The sequence below is a fragment of the Aegilops tauschii genome, chromosome 1 (genome assembly GCF_002575655.3).
Source record: "Aegilops tauschii subsp. strangulata cultivar AL8/78 chromosome 1, Aet v6.0, whole genome shotgun sequence".
Classification (NCBI taxonomy): domain Eukaryota; kingdom Viridiplantae; phylum Streptophyta; class Magnoliopsida; order Poales; family Poaceae; genus Aegilops; species Aegilops tauschii.
The window spans coordinates 72,786,040-72,797,571 of record NC_053035.3 but is presented as its reverse complement, the minus strand read 5'-3'; the positions used below and the strand labels follow the sequence as shown (position 1 = coordinate 72,797,571).

Here is an 11,532-nt window from a genome sequence, read left to right as displayed (position 1 = left end):
AAGGGAGAAAACATGGTGCCAAGCTTCCTTGGCCATGGTGAACGGTCGGAGATGTGCAAGATCTTTGGATGGAATTGCATCTTGGATGATGAAAAGAGCATTCTCGTTGAATTGATGATTCGCGGCTTCTCTAGGGGTGAAGTCGCTTGGGTAATGCGGATAAAAACCTTGCTCAATGATTCTCCAAAGATTTGTGTTAACATGATTTAAATGACGTTTAAATCGATAGACCCAAGCATCAAAATCCCCATTTTTCACAATCTTAGGAGGAGGGCCGGCATGATTTAAATGAGTGGAGGGAATAGGTCCTCCATAAATAGGAGGAGGTTCCACATGGGCAAAGATGCCACTACCATTTTTACCACTAGACAAAGGAGCTTTCTCACTAGTAGCTTCCCCCTTGTCGGATTAGCATCCGTCACCTTGTTAGTGGGATCGTCCACTTCCAACGGTGCGGTGGATAATTTGAGACCATCAAGAAAGTCCTTAAACATGCTTTTGACCTCGGCCGTCATGGAGTTTTTCAATGTGTCCAAAGCCACATTGAATTCTTCACGAGAGACCGCGGTTCCCCCATCGGCCGTAGACGAGAATGGATTCACACCGGAGTGCTCCTCCCCACCGTCTACGGTGTCAACCATACTCTTCGGATGGCAAAGTCCTTAATAAAGAGACGAGGCTCTGATACCAATTGAAAGGATCGATATAGTTGACTAGAGGGGGTGAATAGGCAACTAACAATTTTTATCTTTTTTATCAATTTAAAATTTGCATCAAAGTAGGTTGTCTAGATATGCAACTAGGTGAGCAACCTATATGATGCAACAACAACAAGCACTCAAGCAAGCAAAGGATACAACACAAAAAAAGCTTGCACAAGTAAAGGTACGAGATAACCAAGAGTGGAGCCGGTGAAGACGAGGATGTGTTACCGAAGTTCCTTCCTTTTGATGGGAAGTACGTCTCCGTTGGAGCAGTGTGGAGGCACAATGCTCCCCAAGAAGCCACTAGGGCCACCGTATTCTCCTCACACCCTCACACAATGCGAGATGCCGTGATTCCACTATTGGTGCCCTTGGAGGCGGCGACCGGACCTTTACAAACAAGGTTGGGGCAATCTCCACAACTTAATTGTTGGCTCCCAACGACACCAGGAAGCTTCACCACAATGGAATATGGCTCCGCGGTGACCTCAACCGTCTAGGGTGCTCAAACACCCAAGAGTAACAAGATCCGCAAGGGATTAGTGGGGGGGGATCAAATTTCTCTTGATGGAAGTGTAGATCGTGGCCTTCTTAAGCAATCCCTAGAAAATCAACAAGTTTGATTGGCTAGGGAGAGAGATCGGGCGAAAATGGAGCTTAGAGCAACAATAGAGCTTGGGGATGGAAGAGATAATCAACTCGGAGAAGAAGACTCCCCTTTTATAGTGAGAGAACAAATCCAACCGTTATCCACTAACTCAGCCCGCGACGAGCGGTACTACCGCACACACCAAGCGGTACTACCGCACACACCAAGCGGTACTACCGCACGAGTCCATGGTACTACCGCAAGGCCCTGCTGTACTACCGCTGGCGCGCCAGGAGCTAACCCAGACCCGTGGCAAAGAAGCCGAGGGCGGTAGAACCGCTGGCGCGATACTACCGCTCCCCCTTGCGGTACTACCGCAAGGCAGGGTTGGTCTAGACTGGGAAGGCACGGACATATAAAAATACATCCGTGCCTACATCCGCTGAGTTCCGATCGATGCAAAATCCGACAAGGTACTACCGCAAGCCTGGAGCGGTACTACCGCATAGGGCGCGGATGTAAAAAAATTACATCCGCCCCTACTTCCACTCATGCTGCTGCGCCTGCCAGAGCTTGCGGTACTACCGCGCCCAAGGAGCGGTATCACCGTGAGCACCTGCGGTACTACCGCGCCTGATACCACGGTAGTACCGCAAGGGCCTGCGGTACTACCACTCCGAAGAGCAGTACTACCGCATGCCCCAGTTCAGCAACACTAGGAGTCCTTCATTTTGCAGAGACACGGAGAAACGGAGGATGCCCCAAAGAGCCAAAGGAAAGATGGTGCAGAAAGGAAACAGACGTGTACGTGTTGATTCCACCCAAACCTTTCCAACGCGGACCCCTCTTAATAGTACGGCTTTCCTACGACTCAAATCCACCGAAAAGAAACGTAGAGAAACGCCGTCTTCAATAGTCTTCGAGGGGCACCAAATCGTCTTGTGCCTAGTCATGATATGTCTGAAATGCTCAAAGCACACGATTAGTCCGCAAAAGCACTATCATCAATCACCAAAATAACTAAGGGATAAATATGCCCTTACACTACTACCCTACAACGGCGAGATGGGCCGGTGGCGAAGGCCTCTACAAGGCGCAGGAGGACGTCGCGGTGGCGCTCCTCCCTGGGCTCACCCCGATCTGTAGTCGTTTCGACGTGTTGTGGCAGATTGGGGTCGCCCATTCCTACATGCCTATGCTGCAGATCGGACTCACCGTTGGCTTGGCGTACGAATTGCATGGTGGCGCTCTCTATGGCGCTTGGTGGTGTTGGGGGCTTCCCGGTGCGCCGCTGGCCAACTGCTTCGACGGTGTTGGTTAGCTCTAGGTGGACTAGCAGGCTACGGAGTTGGGGCAGTGACACTGCCGGTGAAGTTGGGCTTTGGCTTTGGTTGTTGACAACGGCGACGATACATGTGGGTGTCGTATCCTTGCTGAAGGTGTCGTAATGCGGTGCTCGTCTTCCCTCCCGTGATGCTCTGAAGGAAACTTCAGATACCGAGTCTTCCAGATCAGACAATGGCAGCGCTCAACGTCGCGTTCCCTCATGAGTGCTTTGTTTTAGAGCTTGCCTTTGCTAGGGGACCAGTGGCTCGAGGTGGTTTTGTCTGGTGGTTCGCGTGGGCAATGTCGGCGGAGAGGTGGTACTTTGCTTGTGTGGTCTTCGCTCGACCATGTCCTGGTGTGGGTCTGACTTCTCATCTGAAGCTGGGTTAGCAAGGCATGTTCCTCACTAGACCACGTCGTTCCGTACAACATTTTCCCCTTTGTGGAGTGTTGTTGGGTAGCGACCAGACGGCCAACATTCAAGGGCTTCACCTTGCCTGGTCAGATGAATATGGAAGTTGTTGTCCTCGTGCCTGTCGGGGTGTCTCTGCTAGGCGGTGCCCTTCGACTACAACGATGGCACACAGGTGTCATGGCATCGTCTCGGCCCGCGTGACCTTTCAAATGCACCCAACAACGTAGGTGGTGTCGTGGCGTTGTGCAGTCTCGGATGCACGATGCTTTTTGATTGCGTCGATGGTGCGGTATCATGGTTTCGGTCTTGGTTGGCTGATGCAGTTCGATTACTCCAACGGTGCTCTACTGTTGTGTTTTCCCTCTATTTTCTCCCTGTTCTATGCGCTGTGTGTGTTTTTTTTTGCTTTATCTCTTCTCCATGTGCCCCCATGTGTTTTCTGGTTCACTTGAACCCCATCTTACAAAAGGCTGCAAAGCACAAAATGAATACAATTCAAGAAAAACCCTATTGATGAGAGAGGCGAAATTCTAGCTTCTAAATCTTGTTTAATTAAAGAAGTTAGAAGGCCAGGTTTTCTTCCATCTGTCTTTTCTAGGTGTGCATCATCTACTAAGATAGATTGGGTCATTTGTAACTTGAGCAATATCTGATGCTGCGGCAACTACTACAGCTATATGTGGTGGCCCCACCCCATAGGTCGAGGAGCAAAAGGAGAAATTCGTCCAAAGAGGGACTCGCATCCGATTAGCTAGTTGGTGAGGCAATAGCTTACCAAGACAATTGATCAATAACTAGTCCGAGAGGATGATCAGCCACACGGAGAGTGAAACGCAGCCCATACAACATTTTATCGTTTGGTCATGTTAGAGATAAAACAAACTCAAAATTGAAATATTATATAGGTGGATAGATAAACATTACTCTTTTCCTTCCACTATTTCTGCATTTGTTTCTTAATATGTATCCATCTTAAGCAATAGATTTGTTTTCCTTGTTTATTTAGTTTCCAAAGGTGAAATGAGAGCAAGTTTCGGCAACACCATGATTATGCATCAGAGATGTCACGGTTATTTTTCTTTTATTACAACCTATTGCTACGGCTATATCAAGCAGTGGCGAGAACTGGATATTTTAGAGAGCACGATTATTTTGATACGTAGCAGATATATTTGGGTATTGTTATTCCTATAGAACTTTCTTGTTCCTTTTTCTAGAAAGAAATATAAAGCGTTCGTGCTTAGGTATTCTGATTCTTGATGATAGGGTTTCATTTTCACAGCGAACTGACACCTGAACCGAACGTGGTAATAATTACCAGGCGTGCCACCCCCAACAATCTCGCAGGATCGGCACGATTTCATTCGCGAGCGCCCCTCTTGGAGCGGCGCTACGACGACGCCGACGACGCGGAGTGGAGGGCGACGAGGGACGCGTAGGCGCCGCCCTTGACGGCGATCAGGGCGTCGTGCGTGCCCCTCTCGACGATCGCGCCGTCCTTCACCACCGCGATCACGTCGGCGCCCCGGACCGTCGACAGGCGGTGCGCCACCACCACCGTCGTCCGGCTCGCCGCCACCCGGTCCAGCGCGTCCTGCACCGCCCGCTCCGACTCCGCGTCCAGCGCGCTCGTCGCCTCGTCCAGCAGCAGGATCCTGGGGTCCTTGGCCACGGCCCGCGCGATCGCCACCCGCTGCTTCTGCCCTCCCGACAGCTGAGCGCCGCGCTCCCCGACCACCGTGTCGTACCCCTACACAAGAAATCAGGTATAATCGATCAATCCACGTCGAGAAATTACGAATACGAAATGCAGCTACATTGATTTGTGGATGAAAGAGTGAGTCCTCACCTGATGGAGCGAGCTGATGAACTTGTGGGCATTCGCCAGTTGTGCGGCAGATACGATGTCTGATTCCGTGGCCTCCCCTTCCTTCCCGTATGCAATGTTTGCTCGGATGGTGTCGTTGAAGAGGGCTGGCTCTTGGCTCACCAGCCCCATCTGCTGCCTCAGCCACCTCACCTGGAACTTCTGGATGTCCACCCCGTCCAGAAGTATGTGGCCCGCGTCAGGATCGTAGAATCTCTGCAGCAGCGCTATCGCCGTCGATTTACCGCTGCCACTCTCCCCGACAAGCGCGACAGTCTGATAGACAGGTTCATGGTGCAGATAGTTAGTTAGGTTCAGTTTGGCAAACTTGCGCATTGTTAGCTGATCGGTTAAATGCGGGTTGTGGGCTGGTACCTTTCCTGACTGGATTGTCAAGCATAGGTCTTCGAAGATCTGGATGTCCGGGCGGGTCGGGTATCTGAACCGCACGTGCCGAAACTCAATATCGCCCCTTAGTGGTTCTAAATTCACCCCGGCGTCATCGCTTGGGTCAATCATCGATTTACGGTCCACGATGGCGAATATAGAAGATACAGCTGATCTTGCTCTGGAGGAATCTGAGGTGAGGGTGCTAGTGTGCGATACCCCGATTGCTGCCATTGTGAGAGCAAGAAACACCTGCATTTTAACATGCCCAAGGTACAATAATCTTTAGTAACTCTGAAGTAACAATTAACCAGACACGGCATTTTAACTGTTGTTACTAGCCACCTTCTGGTTTGAATTTATGTGGCAATGTATGATTGATCAGTGTGTATTGAAATGTAAGTGTGTGCTTATGATTGAATGCTGAAATATGGAAGCTCATAATGAACATATGGCATACCCTGAAAACTTTGGGAAATGTTGTTTTCTTATCCTCGACAAGCCGGGCACCAGCATAGAAGCTTGCTGCGTAGACTCCAAACAGCAAAAAGAAGGAAACTCCAAAACCAATACCACTTATTATTCCTGTCCTGATTCCTGTTTGTAGCGGTCCTTCGCACTTTTTGTTGTACAAATCCATCACCTTCTCTTCAGCAGAAAATGAGGCCACTGTCCTTATGCTACTTACTGCATCATTTGCCACTTGACTTGCCTCCTCGTACATCATCTACAATCATAGTTGAGAATTGGTGACCCAACAAACAGAAGTATTTGTAACTATCTAATTCTGATCGACATAGAGCTTGCACAATAGATTGAGAAAATAAATAAATCCGCATTTTTATGATTTCTGGTATATACCTTTGCATCTGCACTGAATCCCTGGATAAATTTCATCTGGATCCATCCATTTAGGCCGATGAGTGGTATCAACGCCAAAATGATAAGAGATAGCTCCCAGTTTGATACGAAAGCAATTACCAGGCCAGCAACTAATGTTGCAGAGTTTTGCACAACCAGTTGAAGTGTATCACCCACGAGCCCCCTAACTTTTGCTGCATCCGACGATAGCCTTGACCCAATTGAGCCACTTGAGTTATGTGGGTCATCAAACCATCCAATCTCCATATTGACCACCTTTTCAAAAGTCATTAGTCTGATTCTTCTGATGAGCTTGCACCCAGCCACCGAGAAAAAGTATGAGCCGACAGGGAGTGACACGAAGTACACTGCACCAAATATCAAGAACATGGATGACCAAAACGCAGCATCCTTCTTTAGCATTTCTGGGGGCTCATAGAATGCTTTGATCACATTCGACAAAAGTATTGCAAAGATCGGGAATATCACTCCGCTGATAGCAGAAGCAACAGAACCAAGTATAAGCACTGGGACCTCTGGTTTGTTAAGGGATGCCAGGCGACTGAGGGGCACTTCCTGTTGTATTTCATCAGTTATGTTCTTCGAGCAGCCAACCTGAACATCAATTTCATGAGGTATGCCGAATGGCACTGAGAATGAGTGGTGGCTACTGTTATCCCGAGATGACCTTTGGCTATTTGACTGATTTACCAACAATTGTTTGCCTAACCTAATCCCAGTATCACTCTTCCTACCTGACTTGTTCTGATTGCTTGCACCCTCAGAAGCATGACTTGTTTCCTGTAGGCGTATCAGTTGGCTGTAAGCTCCTTCTGGGTCCCTCAAAAGGTCATGGTGTGGACCTGGTGATTGTCAAATGTTTCAGCTACTGACATATAATATGTGTAAGAGGTACTATACGATTATTTTGAATCACAAACACCAATGTTTCAGAATTATACCTTTTTCAACTATTGATCCTCGGCAGATGACAGCAATTGTATCAGCATTCCTTACAGTGGTCAAACGGTGTGCAACTATGACAGTGGTCCGATTTGTCATGACCCTATCAAGAGCCTCCTGCACAATCCTTTCAGATTCGGTGTCCAAAGCGCTTGTCGCTTCGTCCAAAAGCAGGATTCTTGGATCTTTGAGAATCGCTCTGGCAATGGCAATTCTTTGCTTTTGTCCACCAGATAGTTGTGTTCCATGTTCACCAACCGATGTAGTGAAACCCTAAGGAATGTCACAAACAGCAGAGATTCAATATATGAGGCAGAATAGTTTAAACATCTCGTTTCTTTTTTCAGTATATAGCATTGTCTAGGTCCTGAGTCCTGCAGTCGTGCTTTATCTATTTAGTATTTACAACTAATAGTAATGCAAATTCAAAGGTGGTCTTCTAACCTGGGGTAATTTATCAATGAATTTGGAGGCGTTAGCAAGCTCAGCCGCAGCTCTGATTTCCTGATCTGTCGCATTGTCTTTACCATAAGCTATGTTATCTCTTATGCTTGCAGCAAACAAGGCCGGCTCCTGGCTCACTAAGCCAATTTTACTTCTGATCCACTTTAACTGCAACTCCTTGATATTCACTCCATCTATTAGAACTTCTCCGAGCTGAGGATCGTAAAATCGTTCGATCAAGCTGATAACTGTTGATTTTCCACTCCCACTCTGGCCAACCAATGCAACAGTTTTGGCACTCTGTATGGTAAGGGAGAAACCTCTGAATATTTGCTCATTGGGCCTTGTTGGGTAAGAGAAGTGAACATCTCTGAACTCGATATCCCCCTGAATGTCGTCTAGCATCCTACCCTCTGTGCTGTATGCATCGATTTCAGGCTCCCTGTTGATTGTTTCAAACATCTTGTATGCTGCAGCCTGTCCTCCTGCGAATGCTTTCATGCTTGGTGATGCCTGTCCTAGAGCTCTGATAAATAAAACAGAAAAGTGTCAGCTTCTCAAACTAATGGGTTTCAGTTTAAAAAGTACATATATGGGCAGGGAAAATTGGTCGGTGGTACAAAAATATAGTACATAGATGATTCAGTAATACTGCAAATTTCAACTACTGAAATTTATCTAACGGGTAATTATTTTCAGGGAGAAGCTTGATGAAGTCAAAGAATAGTTGGTCTTCCATAAAACAATGAAAGAGTTGGTGGAAACATGATTGCAAAAACACATAAAAATTTATCAAATGTTTGCTTCATGCTACGCTGACTGGCTATGATTGGTGTGAAGTTAAGACAGCAATGACTTGGATATGGACTTGGTTAGCTGCTGCCAACTAAATAAGACCCTACACGCATAGTTGGGTTAGCAGTTTGCACACGAAACCCAATGTTGCGTATCACTGTCGAACACTTGCCAAAATCAGCACAAAATCCAAAAATAGATGGCTAAGATTGCCCTATCAGGCCCCCCTAAATGAAACAGCAACCTTTTGAAGGTTGTTAAACATTCCTTCTCTTTCCCGATAGTTAAGTCAGCAATGACTTTGATATGCGCTTGGTTAGCTGCTGCCAACTAAATAAGACCCTACACAAATAGTTGGGTTAGCAGTTTGCGCACGAAAGCCAACATTGCTCATCACTGTCAAACACTTGCCAAAATCAGCACGAAATCCCAAATGGATGGCTAAGATTGCCTTATCAGGTCTAAATGAAACGGCGACCGTTGAAGGTTGATAAACCTAAACATTCCTTCTCTTTCCTGATAAGAGTAACTGTCAATCATGAAACTGAGATTGCTGCAGCTGAATTGCTGATCAGGAAGGCGTGGAGATCACGAACTTACAGTGAGCCGGTAAGCACCGCGAAGATGACATTCATGACCTGGGCACCTGTGTATCCCTTCTCTAGGATCAGCTTGGCTCCATACCATACCCCCAGGGAGTAGCCGCAGAACAGGAGCATCATGACGGTGCCCATGCCGATGGCAGCGACCAGGCCTTCCCGGACACCGGAACTGTAAGCGCACTTAAGCGACTTGTTGTACTTCTCCACCGCTTTCTTCTCCCCGGTGAAAGATGCAACCTGTGGTGGTATGTGTTCCACATTCTTGTCATTGTTGCAAAATTTGCCGCAATGTTCTGAATTGTAGTGTGGAACCTTACTGTTCTGATGGAGCCGACGGTCTGCTCGACGACGACCGCGGCTTCGGCGTAGGCGGCCTGCCCCAGCGACGCCATCCTGGCGACGACATTGGACATGACCGCGCCGGAGAGGACGAGCGGCGGGATGGTGGCCACCATGACGAGGGTGAGGAGCCATCCCTGCGCGAAGGCCACAGCGAAGCCTCCAAAGAACGTCACCATCAGCTGGATGAACTTGCCGACCTTTTCCCCCATGGCGTCCTGGATGAGCACCGTGTCGCCGGACATGCGCCCCACGACCTCGCCGGTGCTGGTGTACATGTCGAAGAAGGAGATCTCCTGCCTGAGTATGGTCCTCAGGTACATGTTCCGTATCCGCGCCGCCTGCCGCTCGCCGGTGATCATCCAGCAGGTCACCTCTGAGTTCACAGGACGTCGACAGAGAAATTAAACTTTGATGGGTTGCATGGCAGCAGGCAGCTGGAAGCTGAGTGACAGAGTGGCGGGAGGCACTTACGGGCGAAGGAGGCGACGGCCGAGGCGATGGCGAGGTAGACGAACTCGAGGGAGACCTGGGAGACGCGGGCCAGGACGTCGCCGCTGCCGCCGGCCGCGCCGCCGAAGGCGTCGACGAGGCCGCCAAACAGAACCGTCATGAGCGGCAGCGCGGCGCCGTTGGCCACCGCGCCGACCGCGCCGACCAGCATCAGCGCCGCGTCGGCGCCGTCCGCGAACGCGAACAGCCTGTGGAACGGCACGCTCCCGCCGCCGCCCGCGCCCGGGCGCCGCTTCCCTCCTCCCCGCGCCCCGTCGGCCGGCTGCCCGGCGCCGTCGACATTGAACGCCCTGCTAGACTCCGACATGCTTCAGCTCAAGATTCGCGGCAGCAGCAAAGCACAACCTGCCTCCGGCGCACCATCTACCACCACGCGTCGCAGCAGATCAGATCAGAGCTCCCCGCCGCCCGATCTCTCCTCCCTAGCCACCATTGGCCCTCCTCCCCTCAGGCCGGCATCAATCAGTGCGCAGATCAAGAGAGTGGAGCAGGAGGAACGGGTCACCACAGGAGCCAAAAGGAGGAGCGGCGCGTCGAAAGGAACAAGAAGCTAGGTCCAAAAGCACCGCCATATGGCAGCTTTCCCCATGGCTGCCTGCCGACAGGGGTCACACACCAGCCCGCCAGCCACACCAGCACCAGCACCGAAGCGAAAGGATTCGCAGCCAGCACGAAGCCGTGAAAGCAGAAATGAATAATGGCGGCGATGCAGCTCGGCTGGGAAGGAGCACGCAGATGCGCAAGTTGCGACGAATTTACTACCACTATTGTAGTGGCGCTGGTGGCTGTGGTGGAGACTGGAGTGGACTGCACCGGACTGGTGAGCGCATTACTGCTACTGCGGGACGAGTAGATGAGGATATCATTTTTTTTCCCGGGAAGTAGGCTGAGGTTATCAATGCGTGGCAAACCAGAAAGAGATAGACATGTACCACAGGGGTACGTACAAGAGCAGTAGTGGCGGTACTCTACTCTGCGGCGAGTGGTTGCGGTTGCGTGCTACGAGGAGTGACCAATTCTGCATTTTGTTATGCAATCGAGACGTTCCGCGTCACTGTCTGAGCTGAGCGGCAGCATGTGAGTGATGGGTTGAGAGCGCTGCTTTGATTTTATATGGAAAATCCCTTGCTTCTGGGTCAAGCACTAGTAGACCACTGTCCCGTCCGAGGGCCGCCCCAATTTTCCACGCTAGTCAAAGCGGTACGTGCTCACCCTACTTTCGTGATTAGGTGGTGCGTCATTTGATTCGCAGGTCTCTCTCTCTCGTTTTGACAAGCCACAGTGGCCATAGTGTTCGGTTCCTGCGGCTCTCTTGCCCGATGTCTTTCGAGGTTGGTGGCTGAGTGCAAGCAAGAACATCACGAACAGAGACGGATGAGGGTGTGATCCTTAGCCGGAAACTATGGAAGCAAATGAAAGCCACAGTGTTTGGAAACCTATAGCAGCTACATGCGGTCAGGGAGCTGAGTAGAAATCATTTTCGCGGAATGACAAGAGTGGAGGCAGCAGGGTACTGGATGCCGACTAGGACGTCGTTGTGAGGAGTTAGCTGGGTTGGAGGGTATGTTGACCTGCACTTAGTGTTTTGGCATTGCTTGTAAGTTTCTTGTAAATCCATTCTATTTTCTACAAATCTATGGTACTACTACGCTTTTGGCATATATTTACTAAAACAGTTACTACTGTTAATATGGATCAGAGGGAGTGGTGTTATCACGTTTAGAGTA

General features: G+C 49.6%; 1 protein-coding gene across 1 annotated transcript; it reads right to left on the bottom strand.

Annotated features, from left to right (window-relative positions):
- Positions 1-4,166: 4,166 nt before the first annotated feature.
- Positions 4,167-10,633, bottom strand: LOC109759238 (ABC transporter B family member 21). The gene is made up of 10 exons (XM_020318060.4): positions 9,767-10,633; positions 9,271-9,668; positions 8,952-9,190; positions 7,557-8,082; positions 7,112-7,385; positions 6,150-7,012; positions 5,749-6,015; positions 5,277-5,540; positions 4,884-5,177; positions 4,167-4,784 (listed from the first exon to the last, which is right to left on the bottom strand). The coding sequence occupies exons 1-10, from the start codon at positions 10,110-10,112 to the stop codon at positions 4,425-4,427; spliced, it is 3,831 nt and encodes a 1,276-aa protein (XP_020173649.1). The 5' UTR covers positions 10,113-10,633; the 3' UTR covers positions 4,167-4,424.
- Positions 10,634-11,532: the final 899 nt, after the last annotated feature.